The 24,009-nt window shown below is 32.4% G+C and overlaps 2 protein-coding genes across 2 annotated transcripts in view; both read right to left on the reverse strand.

Moving 5' to 3' along the window:
• Window positions 1–343: 343 nt before the first annotated feature.
• LOC106684558 (putative ankyrin repeat protein RF_0381) lies at window positions 344–10,866 on the reverse strand (the record flags this gene model as incomplete). The annotated part of the gene is given in 5 exon segments (XM_067052529.1): window positions 344–472; window positions 1,599–1,781; window positions 3,509–4,700; window positions 6,405–6,461; window positions 10,231–10,866. Coding segments are annotated over 5 exon segments (2,083 nt in total), but the record flags the coding sequence as incomplete, so codon positions are not given.
• A 6,821-nt stretch (window positions 10,867–17,687) lies between these two features.
• The window catches only part of LOC106691659 (putative polypeptide N-acetylgalactosaminyltransferase 9), a 48,240-nt gene continuing 41,918 nt past the window's right edge, over window positions 17,688–24,009 (reverse strand). Inside the window, exon 7 of the mRNA XM_067052535.1 lies at window positions 17,688–19,567. Coding sequence (XP_066908636.1) covers window positions 19,403–19,567 — 165 coding nt within the window. The 3' untranslated portion in view covers window positions 17,688–19,402. The remainder of the gene's footprint in view (window positions 19,568–24,009) is intronic.

The raw sequence follows: 24,009 nt of genomic DNA on the forward strand, positions 1-24,009 counted from the left end.
CACATAACAAACATTGGCATCATTAAATTTGTTTTTTCAACTTATTTTTGTTAGTTTCTGACCTTACCCCCAACCATCTTCTCTTCAAATATATTATCCACGGTCAAGTATCTTCCCATCGACATAATTTTTTATTTTATTACTTTCAATTCATTTGATTTATTGGTTCTTAGATATATATGTATGTATGAATTTAGCAAATGTTGTTGGACTCAAAGAGATGGTCATTGAAGTCATACAATACTTGTCACAATAACTTTTTTTTAAATTTATATTGCTAAATAATTTATCGTGAATAGAAGTGAAAAATTAAATTACAATATTAAAAAATATAACATCCTACCACTCGCTATGGGTGTTGAGAAGATTGCAGGAGGATCAAGCGTCTTTTGTGCCGGAGGTTCAAGGATCTTCTTGCGCCTTGAAGCGTGACTAGGTAGATACATGAATGGAAAAGAAGCTAAATAAGGAGCTGAAATAATAATTAACAATAATAATTTATCAAAAATAAATTATTGAGCTAAACTAATTTATTAAAAAAATTAAATAGTAGATGAGTGTACAAGTTGCAATAAAAAATTAGGAACTTAGGTAAATGAACGGTATATTGCATTTTATTCAGTATTAAGTATTGTCAATCGCTAGCCACTCTTTTCTCATCTTTTAGACAGCATTCGGAAACCATGTCGAAAGAACTTTTCATCTTTTGATGCTATCCATATCATATTACCATATGATGTAAGATATACTGCTCTGACAGACAATGTTCCATCAATTGGAATGAGTGATAATCGGAAGGGGCAAAGTCTGGTGAATATAGGGGTTGGGTAGGACTTCCGAATTAAGTGTTTTCAAATAGGATTTTACCAGCACCACAGCATGAACATGTGCATTTACTTGTAGGAGAAAAATTTGGTCAGATCTGGAGTAGCAATAGGCACATTTTTTTTTTAAAGTGCTCGGCTCAATCTCATTAATTATATTGGGTAGAGAGATCCAATAATGGTTTCGTTCTGTTTGAGCTACTCATAATACATGACACTAAGCTGATCCAGCTGATCAAACTGATGAAGCTGATCAAATATACAGCATTAGTTTTTTTTCCAGGAATATTCAGTGGTATAATGATTTTAAACATATGTATATGAAAGTTATTTTTGTATTCGGAACAAATCCGCTTCTGATAATCATTCAATTATATGTCTTTGTACACTATCAGCCTTCTTTGTCTTCCACTTCAAACTCACTGTTTTCAAACTTTTGAAACAACTCAAAACTTCTCTCACATAAAACAGCCGCACTGTTTGCTGCTATAAGCAATCAAAAAGCCTCAGCTGGAGATTTCTACAAATTAAAGAAGTAAATCAAAAGTTCCCGTAAACGACATTTATTTGGCACAAAACTTAACATTTTTGCATGAAAAAAAAAAATGTGAAGCTGATATCAAATCACTATTACGTCCAGGTTATGTTGTTACCATATGTCTAAACTTACAATATTATGTTTAACAACTAACAATTTCAACAGAACCTTCTGGTGAAACAGTCTGCTATTAAACAGGCAAATTTATTTAGTATTTCAAGAAAATATCAAACAACCTGTTGCTGTGTTTGAGGACTTGTTTTGAAGATCAGGAGGATTTTGCAATGTATTTTGATTTTGATTAGCTTTTGCACTACTAGATGCCTCTTGATCATCTCCTCCTGAAGAGCTTCCAAAGCGAAAAAGTACTCTGTTTGAAGAGGTGGTGTCTTGTGGTGGTGTTGATGTGGTAACATCGGCTTTAAAAAAATAATAAATAAATAAAATACAAATAAAGGATGATTTATAAACAATTAATGAAAAATTAATATAAAATATGATATTTGTCTCCTCATTAAAGGTAAATATCTGCACAAATACAGTCTAACTAAAAAGTTCCATAAATCTTTATTAATAAATTTTCTAATATTTGTTTAATGGATAACAATTATTTTAAATAAATCAAAAGATTAACATCGAAACTTCAATGAGGGATACTGGCTTGAACAATTTTCAGACTTCTAATTTACAAAATTATTTATTTATATATAATGAAATATCTTGCTTGATACCGGTTTGTTTATTAGTTATAACAAAAACATCCATACAGTTAAATAAGAGTAATAAGTGAAACTGTGATAATAGTTATTAACTAATGATAAAAATTAACAAAGGCGTAATAGCCTCCAATAGTGTGTTAACCAATGTTTGGCTGTGAGAGTTTGAATAAGTTGACGGATCCTTGAGAATGGCTGAAGCATAGGAGTTTAAAGATAATAAAAAAGTGGGTTATATGGATGTTTTTGTTATAACTAATAAAATTATTTATTTCATGTGTCGTTATTGTGAAAAATCCTTTCTACTTTCATATATTAATCTATTTTTCGGGTCTCTTCCTCCATCTTTAGGATATTACATCTTAAATTTTACCATTCCATTAAATATACATTGCATATATATTTTTTATAAAATACATAACAGTTATTTTCACACTTAACCTATTAGTGGTTACAGTCTTAATTGAAGGGGTAAGTAGATGAAGAGGCTATGTAATATTTTTTGAATCTTTAGTATGGATGAAGGGAGAAGGTCCCTACCTAAACAGTGTGAGGTAATCTAACATCAAAATTCAATTAATAACTGAGATACCTAGATGTAGAAGGGACTTATATATACTTCAAAACACAACAAGATTAAACAAAAAAAAAAAATGAACTTTTTTTTCTTAAAATTTATTATTTGTAACATTACCCCTTTAATTATACTAGCGAAATACTTTGTCATAATTTACTTCATTTGTAATGTACACCATCTTTTTTTTTTTTTTTTTTTCCATTTTCACCAGCACACCGGACAATTGTCCCTAATTTATCCCTTTAATTTCCCCCCTATACTACTGTTGTTATCGTATTGCCTTGTTATGGATCTTTCCTTTTTAATTTGTTTTTAAAGCTATTGTAAATTTTAAAGTAAATATGAAAATAACTGTTATGTATTTTATAAAATAAGATACGCAATCTTAGGAATATATGAATTTGTATTCCATCTGAAAATGTATTACCACACACTGAGGAGATATTAAGAAACATCCCTGAGTAAGACACATGGATTTTTCTTGATAAGTAACTATTGACCTGTCGCATCTGATTAAAATAAACCTCAATTGAAGTCTGTCCAATTTAAGATTATTCTTATAAGATTTATTTAACTTTTTAATTAAGTTTAAAATTTTAATTGAAATTTACTAAGTGAGTAATAATAATAATAATAAAAGATTGTACAAAGGATAAGAAAAACTTCTTTTTGAGATAGTAAACATTACAATTTGGCCAAAGTGGTGCTTGAACTGTTTAGTCGAGTATGTTATCAATTAATTTTTATGAATTAAAAATAATTAAAGAAAAAAAAATTAAAGATAGGTATACATATTTATATTCAATAATATCATCAGATTTGATAATGAAAAAAAAAATCTGAAAAACTTTACCATTAATGTCAATGGAACATGTTTTTGCTCCTTTGTCTAACAGCAACTTTGCCACTTCTATGTGACCATTCAAAGCTGCAAAGCGATACGGTGTCTCATCCTTATGGTTACAGATATTTACATCAGCACTTTTATTTATTAAAAGCTCAGTAATTTCCAAATTGCCACTACTTGCTGCATAGTGTAAAGGTGTGTTATTGTGAGCATTCTTTATATTTACATCTATTCCAGAGTCTAATAGCAACTGTACACAATTCAATTTTCCTTTTTGAACTGCCCAGTGCAAAAGGGAATTTTCAGAATCCTCTTTATCTCTAAAATTGACATTGGCACCAGAGGCCACTAGTAGCTTAACCATTTCACTCTGCTCTGCTTTCAAAGCAACAGATAAAGGTGTAGCTTTCTTACTGTTAAGACTGTCTATATTAGCATTAGATGCTATCAAAGCTTTAGCTATTTCTAAACTCCCATCGAGTGCAGCACAGTGTAATGGAGTGTCACCTGCATCAGACACAATATTAGAATTAGCACCTCCTGAATTTAGAATTTTAACAATGTGCTTATTACGAGCAAGATGTAGAACAGTCATTCCCTTTTTATTTATCATTGATAAATCCGCCCCAGATCTGATCAAACATTTCAATATCCTGCAGTAACCATTAGAAACAGCAATATGAACTGGGGCTTCACCACTGTCAGATAAAACATTTACATCAGCACCAACAGCTACCAGTGCCTCGACTGCCGCTAAGTAATTGCCTTTAGTAGCGAGGTGTAAAGGGGTTTGACCATTGATAGACTTGCGGTCAATGGATGCTCCCAATCCGACAAGAGCTTTAAGTACCTCGGTATTTCCTTTTAGAGCAGCTTCGTGCAATAAGGTGTATCCTTCAGAGCTGGGCTGGTTCACTTTAGCTCCACATCGAGCCAGTGCTTCCACTATTCGACTATTATTTAGAGCAACTGCCATTTGAAGAGGAGTGATATAGTCCTTGTTCCTCCAGTTGGGCATAGCACCATACTTGAGAAGTAAACGAACGGCACCAACATTGCAGTTAGACACGGCAAGATGTAACAAAGTATCTCCGTTATCTAATTCATCATCAATGTTTGCTCCTGCATCAATAAGAGCAATTATTGTAGTCAGCTCATTGTTAAGGACAGCCTTTCTTAAGCTAGCTTGCAGTTCTCCCTAAAAAAAAAAAAAAAAACACTAATAATTTTGTTGTTATTACCAGGGAATGACTAAAAAATAAAACATAATTTTAAAGTAAGCAGTAATTTATTGTTTAGTTAAATAAATTTTAATTAGTCTAATATTCAATTTTAAATTTATTGCAATGATCTTTGTAATGTTTTTGGTAATTTTATTGATTATTGCGATTCTCTTGATTTTTCCAACCTAGGATGTTGGCTTTTAACTCTTACTTGTAATATTAGTACCACTAAACTATGTTATTGGATAGAATGTTACAGAGAGCAGAGGGAAAAAGGGACAATGAAAAATTTCTATTGTTGGCAATATTAATGGTTGGACCAACAACATACCAAAATGCTACCAGTCCACAAGTATCAAAGTACAGCAAAAGGGTAATTAAATATTTTACCAGCAACATGTGTTAAAGAAAAAAACTCCGAGAGTTTTTATGTAAAACAGCCTGTATCCAATGTTGCTACTTACAAAAGTGAACAGAATTCCAGCCGTTAAAAATCATGATTGACAGGAAACTATGTAAGACTCAGACCCACAGAAAGATATTCATAGAATCTTAGACATTGACTCTCCACAATCGAATAGCCTCGGCTTTTGGAGCTGCAGTGCGTAGTTTGCCTCACCTCTAACAGATAGCAACGTCCCTCTGAATCAATTGCATTGATAAATTATATTCTTGTTTAAAAACGTAGTTTCATTTTTATATATTAATAATTTATGTATGTACTACTTAACTATGTTGATACTACAATAAACAGAGGGTATTAAAACAATACTGAATTACCCCAAAAAATTAGAAATTATTGTTACTCAGTTACAGTTAAATCCCCTAGTCCTTTAAATACAGGCTCAACCAGGAGCTTAAGTCTTTGAGACAGAGTCAGGAGAGAAGAAACTCAGGAGAAAATCTAAGCATACCATTAGTAGTATAAGCCTCTCTTGTAGTTCAGTGCATTAACTGCTACTTTTTGGATATAAGAGTAGGCCATAATGTCCTCTTATGCACTAGATCTGCACCTCTCTCTCCTTCCTTTCTAAGGTCCTAGTCTGAAAACTCATCCCTTCAATTAGGATTATTCTTAATCTTAATAGTCCGAAGCCTCATCTTTCCAACTAAGGTTATCCTATTAATACTTTAGACCTGGAGGCCCATTCCTCCATCTGAAGTATTGTCTTATCTCTCCTCGACTTCCATCAGTGCTCAGTGCTCATCCACTGTCACTATCGGTCTCTCCTAAACCTCTGTCAGTATTCAGTGCTCATGTACTTTCACTGTCAGTATCTCCTTAACCACTATCAGTGCTCAGAGTTAATCCCCTGCTACCTTACTACTTCCTAAGATCACACTTCTCTGAACATGCTTGGTCGAGGGCCTTCAATGAAGAAGCATATAGGCCAGTATCACTTTTTAAACTTCAGCCTTGACAAAACCATAACTAAAAACGTTAATTCACCAGATTTACCAATACTAATTAACAAAAGTAATGAAGTAATAGATCACTAATGCTTTATAATATCGAAACATTAGAAAACCTATTGAATAGCAAATACACATTAGGATATTAAAAGTTATAATTATAATAAATGAATAAAATATTCATAACAAATTTAAGATAGTTATTTAAATTATAAATAAATTAGCAAAACATTAAAAGATAATGCATTTACAAATTTAAATTTTACCTCAGAAAGACCAGAAAAAGATTCAATTAATGCCCTTGATGGTGCAGGTACTCCAGCCTGAAAATTAAAAGGTTTATCACAAACATAGAACAATTAATGTTCTAAGCAAAATATTTAAATGTTTATTTTTATTATAAAATTTCAATAACACTTAAAAATCTGTTGTTTAAATTTGAATACTAATACCTGAAGGCTCAGTACTTATGGTCATATACATCATAAAGAAATTAAAATAAAATTGGAAACAAGAATAATTTTGTGATCTATAACAAATAGTGGTAATTAGAGAAATATAAACATATAATAAAATTTTAATATTAATTCTATCAGCCATTTTAAAAGAGCCATAAAATATAGAATCAGTTTTTGGTTCTATTAACTCTTTTAAATTAAGAATGAATGCCATAAAATATTACCATAATCTCCTTATAAGAAAATGACATGCAATGTTAAGTAAGAATCCAGATTTCCTTTGATATTTTATAGTGTAAGTATGTATGCATACAGGTCATAATCGAAACATGGTGGTATTTATCAAAACTTTTTTTTTTAATTTGAGATGTTTCATTCAATTTATTTATTTTTATTGTTTTCAGGTTATGCTTAACCCGGGAGAAGTTTAGCCTTAAGCATTTTGCACATGATGGGAAATAAACATCTACATTTTCCTAGTATTTTATTTCTTATGTTTATACTTTTGTCTACCTTCTGTTAACCCTTTGATGTTGTTTTCACCATTTGTTTATGTTATTCCCCCTTTTACCTCCCCACCAATACCCAATTTAGTTTTGCTCTGGCCTCCTTGCAATGGTAAGAATGAGCATTTCTCTCACCAGTACACTCCTAATGTGACATATTTTTCCTCATTGCAGTATTTTGTTCACCTGAACACTTCCTGTGTATCTTACTTTTAATCATGACCCGAAACAAGAAGATCTTAGATCTTTTACGAAATTGGGATTCTTTAGCTCCTGATGGTAGAGCTATAATAATTTACAATTTAAACTTCAAACTGAAGTGAAAGTAATCATAAAGATTTAAGCCATCATCACATTCAATTATATAATAGGAGTATTCAGTTTAACATGTTAAAGCGTGTTAAATGGAAAAACTTTTGTTAAATGGAGAGATATTTCCTTCATTTGCCATGTTAAAACGATATAACATGTAACATGACTGAGAGTCAGTTATGAGGTCTGTTAAATGGAGAATGACGTCACGCAACAGACCAGCTGAGCTCGTTACCATTTTGTTAGTTGTTGTGTCAGGTTACTAGCTCATAGATTGTGTTTTGATTCTGTTAGTATTGCTTTATTAGTTTTGAATATTTTTATAACTAATAAAGCAATGCCTAACAATAATAATGATAATATAATGACAGTTGTCAATTAGCTCATCTTGATTCTCTTCCTCACAAGTTAGAAGATCAATAAGGCACTCAGTACCCAAATGTTCACACAACATCCACTTTTCATTTAATTTAGACATGTTGTAACAAATTACTTTAATCAAAACTAAGAAATGAACAATATAATGAAGTTTTGGAAGGAAAGGTTATAAAACAAGTAGCTCCAAAACTCTGCTAGGAGCTCTTATGTATTTAACATTTAACACAACATCAAATAGGGCTGCTCACAAATCTATTCTTATAAAATTTAATATGGTAAAACATTTAACACATCATGAATACCCCTAATATAGTCCAAATCGTCTACTATGAGCTAAACGTTCAGGGGACACCTCTTAAGGGACAAAAATGTAGGACACTCCAGCCAGGTTAAAAATACTTGGAAAATTCTCATTTTTACAGTATTATCATATCTATTATAACAATAAAATCCAACATAAAACTTAATGTCTAATGTCATAAACATACATTATGTTGAACATGTTATATTAACAAACATCAGATATATAATCAGAATCTAAAGGAACTAACAGAAATTTTTATTAATTTTTTTCTCTACACAGGTGAACGGATTGGGAAAAATAGACCCTTGACTTCTAGAAAAAAAAAAAATAAACTGGGAACTATAGACTCATTGTATCAACTGATATTTCACTTCAATTCAATGAAATAACCGTTTTTTTTTTTTTGTGTTTTTTTCGTTTACTGGAACTATCAATAGAGACTACTGGTTTAAGCTAACGCGTCCTAAATGTATATATTGAAAAAATTAAATATTTTCTCTCCATTTGCCATCCTAATGCCAGTTCTTTAAAAATTTTCACATAGGCTAGGGAGAGACAAATCAACCATTTTTCATGTTTTCATACAAAAGAAGCCCCACACAAAAAATAAATAAAAAAAACAATAAAAAAAAGAGATAAGTATAGAGGCTCTAAAGTACAATGAAACTATTTATAAATAGTTGATAAAATATAAGTATTATCGGAAATAATTTTGTTGAGCACCAATAAATATACTCACAAATTTTACATTCTCTTTTACATCCCAGAACTAACTGAAGAAATTAAAGACAAAAACAAAGGTAACCACATACTTTTTGCTTCCTGTGTTCTGACCACTCATCAAATTTTCCTTTGTAATATTGGCTGGTATTTCGAGCGACCGAAAATTGGGTAACAGAAGTAAAATGAGATATAGTGATTGATGTGTTCTACCCAAAATTGTGTAACAGAAGAAAAATGAGTTATAGTGATTGATGCTCTCCACCCATAATTCAAGTTAAGTTTTTTTAACAATACTTGAAAGAATGCTGAAAATATGGTAGCCATTTTATTTTTTTTTTATTTACTAAAAGCCCTTGCCTCCCCCATTGGCTTGTAAAGTCTTAGTTTCAGCTTTTTGAATAGGGGTAGCAAAACAAGCATTATATATTTTATAACTAGATAACAATTAATGATTAGTACCTCAAAGTGAGAAGGAAAGATTGACTTCAAGGAGGATTATAAAAGAAAATCATTCACATTCATATGGTTGATAATTTTTAAAAAGCTCTATAAATGAAATAGCAACATAATTGGAGATTGACCAATATACAGAATGCCCTTAAATTTACTTTACCACAAATTGTTCTTCAATGGTGCGAGAAAAAACAAAACAAAAACATACAAAATATTTTAGAATCCAATGTCCTAAAGTAATCATACACCATAATTTGAGTTTCTTTGATCAGAAATTAAATGGTCTGTAATGATGAAACCACATTTACAAAAAGGATCAATTATGATGACGGACTTTTAAAGGAAATATAATTCTGAATTATTTTTATTGAGAATTTTTCAATTATGTACACTGTTTATATGCAAATTATCATAACCATGTGATGTCAAATTCTGACTCCTCCAAAATATCAGTGTTTTCAGCCAAAATTATTAAAAATAAAGGTTTTTATTTATCAAAAAAATGTTTTAAAAAAAGGCTTATGATTATAATGACTGTCAAAAGCTGCATAATATTTTAATGGAATAAGGAATACCAAAAATGTTAGTAAACCTAGTATGGATATGCATGACCAGAACGTTTAATAGAAATTGAACTGCTAATTATTATTACAAAAAGCTTAAGGATGAGGCAGATTTAATACAAGTTGATTCTTTTTCACCTTCATAATTTAATTCACCACTTAACATACCGAAAAGGCTTTGACTCTGGGTAGTATAATATCCATCCATGGGTATACTAATGATTTGTAACTTATAGGTGAAGAAGAGGAAAAGTATGAAACCAAATACAATTCGTTGATGAAAGCTAATAGGAAATTAGGTCTAATAACTAGCTGCTATTTAAGGAGTCTTAAAAAATTAAGTCAGCATAACATGAAAATCTTAAAGACTAACATCGATAAAGTGGCATACTTACAACAGTGAGAAAATCCTCTTTATCATCATAAATAAAACTGGAAACAAAACTTCCTAAGGATATATCCATTTGTTCACGGCAATGCTCCACCAGTTTGTATCTTTCAACAAGTACTGCAAACGCCTCCGATATTGTCGTTGGCAGACGAAACAAACCAGTTTCTCTCATTTTGTCCATTCTAGTAAACAATTCAACCATATCTTCTTTCTTGAAGTTGAAGTCCTCCCTCAGCCATACCTTCAAGTACGATGATTTCAGCTGAACAATCTTATGACAGATTTCTACTAGTGCCATGACAAGTTGTAGGTCGCTATTGTAAAATCCATAAAGAAGGGAAAGTAATAAAGATTGGGCAGCTGAGAGATCGATGATTGTAGCATCAGAATGGTAAACAGAAAACTTAGCAGCAAACTGAAGCGCAGCTACCAGCTTCTCTTGGACTTGATGAGATAATAATTTGTTTGTCCGCTGTAGTTTGGAAAAATCATTGACAAACTGCATATTACACTGAGTAGGAGCCATTCTGACAAGCTTCTATTTAAATCATACACGGAATGTTCAAGTTATTAATATTTTCAACAAGTAACGTTTCGACACTCTGGACAGTGTGTTGTCGTTACTAGCCAACCAGTATCGATACTTTCATTTCGTTACTTCGCTGGCATATTTACTTCCCATCGATATTTGTGGTACTAATATCGATATTTTCATATTGATTCTATAATTTTTTTTGTCTCGTATCGGCCACGAAGGACCACATGAATATCAATAGTAAGGCTTCTTTGGGAATCTTCTTGGGAACCTTTCTTTTCTTTCTTCGGACCACTTCGTACCCATTTTATTTTTCCTCTTCCAATATTGGTGAGAGTTTTCAATGTTTTCCTATACGTATCTCTATCTTGTTGTCTGAATTTTTTAGTCCGTTTAATTCCTCTCTCATTTGCCTCGTGTATCCTCCCATGTTTTTGAAGTTAAAATTTTTCTTAAAGATCTTATTCAATCTTTCCTCCTTCATCCTCTTCATGTGCCCATAGAACATCAGTCTTCTGATTCTCATCTCGGTTTCCAGGTCTTTGATGTTTCTGTAGATCTCTTCGTTAGATCTTAGCCAGTAACCTTCTTGTGTTTTCCTGAGCCCATACATTTTCCTTAAGATCCTCTTCTATAATTTTATTATAAAAGTCGGACGTACAAGCCACAAGTATCGGTAGGAAGGAACATCAATACCGAGAGTATAAGCGCCTTTATAAACTATAAAAATAGGCTTGAAAAAAAAAATGCGTCAAACGCCACAAGCTCTATATTTCATACCATTCCATTTTACATTCTGAGGACACCTAAAATGTACACATATATAAAAATGATTTTACATCAGAATATTTTCACGGATTGTTAAAAAAAAGGTTCATTCCTAAATATTTTTATTTTTATTTTCAAGCTTTGGTTGTTGTACTATCTACATTATTTTAGTTTGTTTCTATTTTAGCATTAAGGATGCCCTGCAAAGTAGGGCGAAATGTTGGCTCATAATAAATAGTTTGGAGGAGATGATCGGTGGTGCAGTAAGCGAAAATCCACTAATAAACAAAACCTATTTATTTGTGCCGACGTTTTGACCTAAATGTCAATCCTTCATCAGGGCCAAAAAAACGAAACAAAAAAAGGGATAACATCCGTAACTCAGAGCAACATAAAACTAAAAAGAAAATAATAAACAGATAAACAAACTTAGAAACATACTTAACAATAAATTAAGTTGTTGATTGGTAATAATAGAAGTGATATATACAATAAATATATTCATGTAACATTGATATTCATGTGCCACTTATATTTATGTACCACTTGTAAAAATCATATGTTTCCTTAAGTTAAGGTTGTGATCATGGTTGTTCATGTCACATGTGCCATGTGTTTAATACAGTTAAATGAAGCCTATTTTACGGTATCCCTTGCTTCATTACATCAATTTATTAAACTGAATTAAACACATGGCACATGTGACATGAACAACCATGATCATAACCTTAACTTAAGGGAAACATATGATTTAACTAGTGGTGTATAAATACAAGTGGCTCATGAGTATCAATGGTACATAAATATCACTGGTATATGAATATATTTACTGTATAAAAATATTAGTATATCATTCAATCCCCAGACTATCAACATCACCAGAAAATGGCAATGCAGCAATCGAGTGGAACCACTGGTTGATAACATTTCAAAATTCCTTATTATCGGCCAATGTAACTACTGATTCAGATAAGCTTCAATTATTAATTAACTTTATCACACCATCAATATACGAATACACCAGTGAAACCGTCACGTACGATGAAGCAACTGAAACTGAAAAAAATTTACGTCAAAACAATAAGTGAAGTATTTGATCGGCATAAACTTAAAACTCGACGTCTCATCAGAAAAATAGTTAGAGGCCTTATGAAGGATTTGTTTTTAAAGCGGTCACTGCTGAGGTCAACAGGGACGCTTTTATAGATGGTTTGTTCTGGTCCGGGAACAGTCTCGGGTTTATACCCAGCTAGTCCAGGTAATCGCAGCCGTTGATGAAGGTAGTTCACCTCAAAGTGATAAAAGACTAAGGTCCAAATCTGAGGCCGCATTTGCAGTGATGTCTCCGAAATGCTATTTCTGCGGAGCTCCTAAGCATAATCGGATCGTCTGCCCTGGGAGAGATGCAGAGTGCAGATATTGTTGAAAAAGAGTAATTTTCAAAAGGTTTGTAGGCAAAAACATTCTAAAAATAAGCCGAGGAAGTCAAAAAGTCAGGTAGAGACGGAGGAAGCAGAGGTAAATGAACTAAAATTAGAAGAGACGTGTCAATGTTTGCAACCTCAACGAAGGACCTCCAGAATTTGGAAACATCCTTCATACCTAAAGGACTATTCTACTTAAAATACACGTAATTACGGGCGGACCGTCAGTGAAATAGCGAATAAAAGAGCTTTAGGCGCTTATTTAACGTAAGCCGCACCTACTTCACATGAAGACCCTATGTCATCGTTCTATCGAAAGTCAATCACAGATATTTTACTGAATTAGTTTGTGGCATTTGCCATAGAGAGGTAGCGGCCCCATCGCCCGGTACTAGTACAGCAGATAACCACTACTCTGACACTCATACATCTATACTAATTACAGCACATTACTCTCACCCCCACACTACACACAAAAGTCAATAACAGTACTCACCTTTCCTAGGTAACCGCCCCGCATGAGGAAGCGAGTAAGGGAGCTCTAAGGAGACAGCCCCTTCACCTGACTCAGGGGCAGTTGGCTGATAACCAGCTCCCTTTAAATAACTGTATCACGGAACTTAACAGCCTCGGAATTGATCATTCTCTCAAGGAAACGACCAGACGTCCCCTACGGTAAGAACTTTGACATAGGATATTGGAACATCTAGTCCTAATACCGACCTGAAACACTGAAACTGCTCCTAAATCAGATAAGTTTTTACAAATTAGGCATAGTTTCCATCAAGGAAATCCGATGGACGGGCCAAGGCATAATGCAGAAGAAGAACCACACTATATTTTATGGCTGCCGTGAGAACACCCACGAGTTTGGTGTGGGGTTCGTTGTTACGGATAAATTCAGACAACTGGAGATTGGAAGAAAGCCTGTGGGTCAGAATATGCCACATCAGAATGCAGGGGAGATTCTGCAATTACAGTATCATCTGCTCCAACGTATGTGGCTGACGATGAAGAAAAGGACAGATTCTATTACTCTCTTGAAAGAACCCTCGACAACTGCCCAAGCTATGACGTCAAGATAATCGCTGGAGACCACCTCAAAGCTAAGATTGGAAAGGAAGAAATCTATCGCCCTATTATATGACGTTACAGCCTTCACGAAGAAACTAACGGAAATGGCCAACGCCTCGTCAACTTCGTCAACTGGGATATCACCTGACAAGAAAACTGTCAATCATATTGACCACATTCTAGTGGATGTCAGACATAGATCCAGTCTCCAAGACGTAAGAACGTATCATGGAGCGAACATAGATTCTGACCACTATCTCAGTGTCTCTCACTAGAGATCCAATATAAAAACAGAGCTCTTGGACAAAGAGGTAAGAGGTTCAACCTGGACAACCTGAAGGTTCCTGACACCAGGACAGGTACATAGAACACTTGCATGAACTTCCATACACAAAGAATTGATAGTGACACTAACCTTGGGTGGAAAGTCTGGGAAGTCAGGCAGTGGAGGTGAATGCAGAAATGACCTTAGGGTGGCAGGACAGAGTAATCCGATCCTATTGGTTTGACGATGAATGCGAAACTGCAACGAACAAGAAGAACCCAGCATGCAAAGCCATGGGTAAAGCCACAAGGAGAAACATTGATGAATATCGATTGAGGAGACGCGAAGAGAAATGTTTGCATCACAGAAGGAAGAGGAAGTGGGAGCAAGAGGAACTGGAGAAGACAGAAACATTTTTCGGAGATAAGAAGTTCCGAGATTTTTATAGGAAAATAAACTGGAGCTGAAAACCCTGCTCTAATGTCTCCTACGTGTCATTGCAGAATGACCATGAGGGGAACCTGCTTTCCGACAAGCAGAGAGACCTGTTCCCGTGGAGACTTCACTTCAATGATCTCCTCAATGAGCAACCTTTAGAATTCAATGAGGAATTAGGGAGAGAAGATGAGGTACACAGAGAGAATGAAACAGATGAAGAGCCACCTTTCGAAGATGAGATCCTCGATGCTATCAACCGATTGAGATGTAACAAGGGTCTGAGTGTTGATGGACTCTCCGCAGAACTCATCAAGTGCGGTGGGAATGAACTAGTGAAGGATATGCAGGATCTCCTCATCACCGTTTGGTCAGATGAAGTTCTATCAGACCCATGGACCAAGTCACTCATCTGTCCTATATTTAAGAAGGGTGATTGACTAAAGTGCTCCAACTATAGAGGGATCTCCCTCATGTCTGCTGGATACAAAGTCCTGTCAGACATCCTCTTCGAGCGTTTGCTGCCCAATGCGGAAACGCACTCGACTGATACCAGTGCAAATTCAGAAAAGGCAGGTCCACGACTGATCAGATATTCTACTTCAAACCTTGAGATACTCCAGCCTTGATTGAACAGATAGATGATGTGTCTGAACCTTGATGTACTGCTATAATACCTGTCGGAATGAAACATATGAGGTAATAAATAGGAGGGATAAGTGACTTCAATTTAAATAGAAGTCCCTCATGCCATACTTTGCCCAATGCCAGAGCTACATCAAGGAATAAACCAGTTGCATATTGCCATTGCTCCAGAGCTGAGCTATATTGTCAGTAACTCTATGTAATTGATGGTTAGTTGAGTGAAATGATTGAAAACCAAATTCAAGAAGACTTAGGCATATAATTGGTGTTCACCAGGACTTTGAAACGACAATGGATTTCAATGAAACTTTGTTCACATATTTTTTATAGGCTCTCTCAAGATTTGATTCAGATTAATCAGCTATCCTCTACAGTAAGTAGGGGTTCGTTAGCACTTAGAGTTCCTGTCTTAGTCGGTTTAATATTTTTACTTTTTTTGTTTTCATTGTTTATCTGAACTTCCGACTTTCCATAAAAGGGCAACTTGCTATTCAGTAATCTATATCAAAGTTTAATTTCATGAATTATTTCCTTTCATCTTTAAAATGTTGTTTCATGATTCTTACTTTCCTGTTTTATCACCTACCTCAGATAAGTTAAATGATCCATTAATTTTGACAACTTTTAAATCTACTTTCCTTTAGAACTGATAAAAAAAATCTTAAAAGTTTAATTTTGGAAGGCTGATGATAATTTAATATTGAATATGGGTTATTGAAACTTTTTCACTAAGTACATCTCACTATTTCTCTCAAAAAGAAACCATAAAAATAATTACTTGGATAAAAAAAATTCTCATAGTTCCAATGTAACCACAAGTACTCACCCTAACTAAATGGGTAAGAGAGTGAACATCTCATTCTTTTTATGTTAATATTGAATGATTTACTTTTAAAACATGAAACCTGTTTTGGTTCCCTTCTGTACCCTGGAGTTTTGGTTGCCTTCTGTACCCTGGAGGAATTTGTTCTTCAAACTGTTTATTTCCTCAATTCCTAATGTTTTAATCGAAACAGCTTAGCAGTTATCTAGAATATATATACATATATTTTCTTTAAAACAAGTGAATACTTATAAGGAAGTTTTATTTTCACATAATAAAATATAATTAATCATCCGTAACATGTTTGTAGCTCTGAAAGGAGGGTGTAGAAGTAGGTTCTAAATTAAATAATACTCTGAATTTGGTGGTATAATGACTGGAAAATTAAATAATTTTTATGAAGAAGTTGGAAGGATACAGACTATCAAAAACTTAAATAAAATAATAAAGAGGATATAGATAAAAACAAAAATTATTAATTATGATAATGTAGACTAGTGAACTAAAACATAGGAGTATATATTATTAAAAAGATCTATGCTTATATTATTTATTTATTATTATATAAAGTGTATTATATATTACATCCTTAGTTATTTAAGTTAATAGATCACTTTAATAACATATATTCCTATGTATTAGTTTACTACTCTACTATTATAATTAATAATTTTTGTTTTTATCTTTATCCTCCTTATTATTTTATTTAAGTTTTTGATAGTTTGTATGCCTCTACTTTTAAATCTTTTTTATATCACTCTTATATTGACTTTGCTTTTAGTCCTGATAAAGACCTACATTGTGAGTCAAGATGTTGGCAATGAATAAATAATAGAGAACTCTTATTTGTGTCTTTTTGACTGCAGCTCTGAATATCTCCTACATATTCACTTATGGTCAATCATTCATATATGTACATAGTATGATACCATTATGTGTTTAATTTTTAACAGTTTCCTAATCACCATTGACTCAACAGACGAACTATTCTATTCTTAGATATGATAGCAGATAACTTTCTATAATAGTATCAATTGTATTATCAGTATTTTCCCTTCACTTATCTAAGCCTTTTAAAATGCTATTTACACTATTCAAAGATGCTGACAAAGAGGCTTTAGTTATGGTGCTTGAAAATAGTATTTGATAGCCCAAACTTTAATCTTAAACATAAGTAAGAAAATAATTTAAATGTATGCAGGCTGAGCCACTTCCACTTATTTACAAAAAAAACAAAAAAGAAAGAAAGAATAGCAGCATTTAGGCCCTGTCAGACTATTTTAATGGAGATCCGTAGAATACATATATACATCTCAGGTATTTCACAATCATAATACTTCAACTTACTAAACATTGTAAGTACAGATAAGTAAAAGTAGAAAAAAAAAATTTGTATAATCCTGAAAGTTTTTGCATATTTTCAACGACAGGCACACTGTTATATAAGGTTTAGGAATTGATATGTTTTTTGTTTTTTTAATAAAATCACTCCTTTCCACCAATTCACACAAGTATTTAATATAAAAATATTTTTACAATGATCATGAACTTCTCACATCAAAATTGTTTTTCCTTGTCAGGTTGTTAAGTTCAGTGTACAAATATTGAAATAATGTTTGAATTTTTTTAACTCATCATTACAATCATTGTATAATAAATGATTTAAAAAATCAAGCTATTTAATTATTAACTGTTTGAATCGAGAATCAGGAGGTATGAACTGTAATGTCTAAAAATATCACTTACAAACTTTTTCATCATATTTCCATAGGAAGAATTAGATAAATTATACTACTGGTATAAAATTATTCTAACTATACTAAATTGAATTTAGGTTTGTGTTAAATTTTTCAAAAGACTATGTCAATTTTTAGATGAATAGAAGGAACAGTTTCTACAAGAATGTATCAAATACAAAGGTTATAAATTTACAATATTATAACAAAATCTATCTTGTGAGGATAACAAATATATTACTGGATGACTTTATAAGAAGTACATAAGAAGAATTTTTGAATGATACATTGAAAATCAACGGAACTAAAAAAAAAAAAAAGGAGAAAAGAATACGGTTTCTTATCCTTTACAAGGCACATTCCTTATATTACTTACAATATATTTATACAGATATTATATATATATAGACTATATATTTTACATAAAAGACATTTGGAAATCTCTAAAATCTAAAAACAAATTTAACAAAAATTATCTAATGTAATTTGGCAACAACAACTTTATTAAATTTACAGAATGAAATAGTTGGGATATGTCTTTGATATCCATTCGATATGACTAAATACCATCTTACTTATTATGATATGTATATACTATTATACATATTTACAATGATAACAATGATTTTAAAAATTTAAATTATTATTTTTTAATGATTGGCATTTCATTTATTTTCAAAAACAATCTGAGAAACAAAAATCAAAGAGAATTTGGGAATTAGGATATGAATGAACCTTAAAACATATTATTAGGACATTCATCATTATTACTCACAAAGATTATTTCAAAGAATCACAGTGGAGCAACTCAGTACTCAAATATATTAATCGACAAAAAATTACTTTATTATTATCAAACTAAAATAATTATAATAAAATGTGGTAAGTAACATAATCTAATTTGAGCATTTAAAGGAATGCATTGGTAATAAATAATATATAAGAATACATACAATTTTTCTGAAGAGGGATATCCTCAATTAATTACTTTTCACATATGTCCAGTAATACATAACTAATAATCCATTTATCAATAATACAAATATAACTTCATGTTTTCATATAATAAACTCATAATCATACAGCGGAAAAGAATACTGCGATATTTGATAACATTACCTCATATTAAATAAAATTTACTCAATAAGTTTCATATCATCAGATAAAATATGTCATTTCACAGCCAAAGATACATATGTCTTTATCTTACACATACTTTATTCATTTTTACAATTATTATTTAAGAAAAAAATTGTTATACTCAGCGGTGTAACTATTAAATTAATTTCAAATTTCAATAAAAGAACCATTTTGTGATGAGCAGATCAGTTGTCTGTTGGAAAATATGTATCAAAGCGCAGTTTCGGCCAGGAAGGTGATACGATGGAGGGTAAAACGATCAAAATACCAGCCGTAGGAGGCCATCGCGGCCGGGTGGGGGGCGAATCGGAAACCCCCCGCAGTGCTGGCACTAGCTCCGCTCTGGTTGGGCAGAACTCAATTTGGTAGCATTGAAGTTCTCGAAGCGCCAATGCTGCTCCAATGCCCTTAGATTACATTCAGCCATCAACAGTCGTTGCTTGCTCTCAGAAATGGCTAGGCATTTCTTGCTAGAGCCATGTTGTATCGTGTTTGTCTGCAATCACAATATTTGTTTTAATATCAATATCAGTAATGAAGATAGTAATTCTAGAATAAAGTAATCAACTTTGGACTTCAACGTCCAGTTAGCCTAACCAATCTGAGAAATAAAACTTAACCTCATTTTGTTAGTTGTTTATATTTTTGGGATAAAATAAGAGTTACAGGTGTGAAACCTTGTGGAAACAGTCACTAGTTGTTCCAGTTCCTCAATAAAACAATCACAAACACCAATGAAATATTTTCCATTATAACAGTGTCAAAAAAGTATCTAATATTCATTAAGCCAACGAAAAAACAATAAGAAATTAGTGAACCTCAAGTTGACCTCTTTAAAATGACATTACTCATAGGAACAGTTTTGTGTGTGAAGATTCTATTGCTGATTTTTAATCAATTTTAACTACAATCCTAAATCATTCAGACTTATAAATGATTTTTTGTGATTTTTTAAAAATAATATTATGTTTAAGTAAATTAATATATGTGTTCAGTCCATGGGAGTATAGTTCTTTAGTTTGTTACATTGCTAGAAAGTATATTCATAAGGACTAGAGGGGGAGAGGGGGCACCACATGCCACTATGATATCCACTTAACACCAGCACCACCTAGGGAGTAAGCAGAGAATTAAAAGCTAAGATGACAAACACTGGCAAGTCGCATGCTGTTGAGTGTTCTGCGAGCATCTCCTTCTTTTTGGTACAACGGCCAACTAAGTATGTCTGGCTAAGAAGTCAGCACCAAGCGCGGTGAGTGGCACAGCACAGAAAATGGCCACCCTTCTCCTTGGAGAAGCAGCAACACACCATCTATCAGGTGACCCATAACATATGGGGCACTTGCTTTCCGCCCCATATGTTATGGGTCACAAGTAAGAACTTTTTTACTAACACAAATGGCAACCCTCACCATATCATATTGACATCCCACACCATTCATTCATCATATTGACATCTCACCTATAGACCAATTTTTCCCCCATATCTAAATTCTTACTTACCTAACTAACATTTTGTATTCTTATCGGCCTCCCCCTTCCACCAGTTATTTCATTTTATTGTAATTTATTAGTTTTTCTCAAGATCACTTTTCTCTAACTAAACCCCTTCTGATATCTTAAAACCTAGACTTAGATCTAATTCCTTCATAACTTAAAATTTGCGGAAGGTCCAGTCAAAGCAACATGATTAAATGTATATGTAACATTTTTCAGTTTTTTTCTTTTTAAGTTCCAGAAGATGTTTTTATATCTCCGGAATAAGACTGAATACAAAAAGTTCGCTAGAAAAAATTCCAGTTCTCAAGGATTTATGCAATTGTGATTTTCTGATAGCTATTTTTATTTCCTTAATTATATGAGCAATATTGCATATATTATATGGTGTGTACTTGTGAGAGATTATGGCAGTACAGAGTTTTGGATTTTGTCTGAGTTAGCAGAAGCAAGTTCTCTAGCCCAGTGTGTTTAAAGAGTATAAACCTGAAATATACACTTCAATTTGCCAAAATAAGTATTCAATAACTTTCAATTTTTATGGGGAAGTTTGAGGTTTTTGCATGTTTAAATTAGTTTATATGTATAAGAAAGTGTCTCCTTGTCCAAGGCAATATATTCTCCATTTACAGTTTGAAATTTTCCTTGAATATTAAAGAACAACGAAGCTTAATAATTTTGGAGTAAGATAAGGTATAAAATATAAAATTTTGTATATTTCATTGATGTTGAAATGTTAGGCTAATATAATGAAATGAATTTTGATGAGTTAATTTTCTATAATAAAAAAAAAGAGAACCTATTAATAGGTAAGTTTATATATATAGAAAACTAATATTAAATAAAAATATCACAACATATCAACAGTAATAAAAAAAGACTAAGTGACCGATTTAATGCGGATACTACAAATTGTTATTTATTTCTCCTTCCACTGACCCTTATTTCTGTTATTACAAAATATAAATAATAAAATGCAAATATATTTATTAATACACAGTATAATATAATATGACAATGATTTTCTGACAATTTTTTTAAATTTAGCATAAAATTATCTAACCAGTTGGTTGAAAATAAATTATAATGGGAGCCGATCCAAACAAAGAGCTGAGGGCTCTTGGAGTTGAATTTGGTAACTTTTGCTATTCCACAGCTACTAACATTTCAATTTAAAAAATATTCAAACATGTTCCTTGTTAAATATATGTCCCCACCATTTCCATTACAAGCAATATTTTGGGTTGTTTCATATGAAATGTTAGTTTTCACAAAAGAGTTATTTAATAAAACAACTTTATGAAATTAAAACATTTTTATTCAAAATATTTACCCTTATTTTCTGTACATTTTCCCCACCATGTTATCCACTTTGCAATCCAAGAACTGAAAAATTCAGGATTTTCTGATGAAATCAAGTCAGGAAATAAGTTTTTGACCTGAGAATAATTTTCAAAAATTGTATTTTAAAGGAAGTTTTTCAAATTTTTGAACAGATGGAAATCTGTTGGAGATAAGTCTGGTGAATAAGGTGGGTGTGGAAGGACTTCGTAAAACAGCTTGTTTAGTTCCTTCACTGTCATGAAACATGAGGTCTGGTGTTATCGTGTAAGAGTATAGGTTACTCCTCATTAACCAATGCAGGTTGCGTTATGAAAAGTGTTTGATGTATTGTGTCAATATGACTGCAGAAAGATGTGGATGTGATGGTTTCACCTCTGGGCGGGGAAAAGGGGAAATGAATTATTCATGCCATTTACCATACCAAGCAACCAATAATTTTTTTTGGATGTTTCGGTTTTGGCATGTTTCCTGGTCTTTTGTCAATATTTAACCACTGATCTGACTGATGTCTGTTGTCACATACAATCTACTTTTCATCACTCATGTTTATCCTTTTAATAAAAGGCTCATTTTGCCTATTAAGCAGTGAAATGTATTTCTCATAACACTTCAGTTGCTGCCACTCATTAAGTTCATGAGGTATTCATACACCTTTTTTACATTACCAATGGTCTTTAAGTGCTAAAAAACTGTTGATATTCAGTTGTGCTGCAAGTTCTTTAACTGTCTGGTAAGGGTTTTCTTCCACAGTAAGCTTACGTTCATTGGTGTCAACCACTGGTGGATGTCTTCCTCTGGGTTGGTCATACAAATCTGTGTCACTAACCAAACATTTTCCAAACCACCGGCAAATGGTCTGTTCATGATAAAACGAATTCCTGAACAGGGCTGCCCGTAGTCAGGAGTTAGGCACCAGTCTATCATTCTGAGATCTGTGGGCGGTGCCGGTTTGAATCCGCCCTTGGGGCTTTGACTTTTTCTATAGTGCCGGTCCCACAAAATGAAAAACTTGACTCCCAACCAAGGTTATAATAGGTTGGTCACCTGTTTATAACTAGATAAACACCACCTTCGGCGTGGATTGTCTTTAAAAAGGAAAAATCCCTGAACACTGTGGTAATGTTTTTGCAGCTTGGACTACCAAGTGTCCAAGCTTTAAGTCATAAAAAAAAATTATTTGAAAATCACATGTTTTCATGGTCATATTTGATGGCATACTAAACAATATGCAATCAATTGGAATGATCGTAAATATTATAAAAAAAGAGAGGATTAATAATGTCTCCTGATAATCTGTAAACATAAATGTAGTAAATAACAAAATCCCACTTTGAATTTCTGAAATAATAAAAATGGACATTTCATACGAAATGATCTAACATTTTGAGAACCAAAATGCTATACCTTTACTACTACCTAACCAAAGCTTTACTGGCTTTCATCAATTTTATTATATTATAATATATAAGTTACTACCTGAAATTTTTTTAATATATAATAACAATATACATGTTTCCAAGTTCAATCTTTAACTTATAACCTAATCTAATGCTAAATTATTTTATAACAGTTCATAGAGTGAAATTCCTCGTTTAGTTGTTATAATCTGATCATGGTCCGTTTTTGTAAATTGGAATCAGTATGGATTCTTTCTATTTATTGGTCATTTTATGATTATCCAAATCTTTTTAAATTAACAATGAATTTTAAATATTCCAGCTTTCAAGCACACTCTAATTAGATCACTGAAAATATTGCAAGTTCTCAAGGCTTTATATGATTTAAACATTCTGATGGCCGTTTTGATTTCATACTTGCAGGGTTTTTTAATGCATAAATTCTATTAACCGTATTTATTATTAACAGATTTTTTTTTAAATCCTTGGTTGTATGTAAGTGACAAACTGGCTTAAGGCAGGACATATGAGATGGATATTTAGATCAGGACTATAATGAAGTAGAAAGTTATCTATATATTCATATATCAGCAACCTGTGGTCTGAGCTTTCAACCATGTCACAAATGTCCCGGGGTTGTAGATACAACAAAAAAATTTGCTGATTTAAAAAAGGAAATTTGGCAGACAAGAAACACACG

The sequence above is a fragment of the Halyomorpha halys genome, unplaced genomic scaffold, assembly GCF_000696795.3.
Source record: "Halyomorpha halys isolate HHAL.00 unplaced genomic scaffold, Hhal_1.1 Scaffold2629.1, whole genome shotgun sequence".
NCBI lineage: Eukaryota > Metazoa > Arthropoda > Insecta > Hemiptera > Pentatomidae > Halyomorpha > Halyomorpha halys.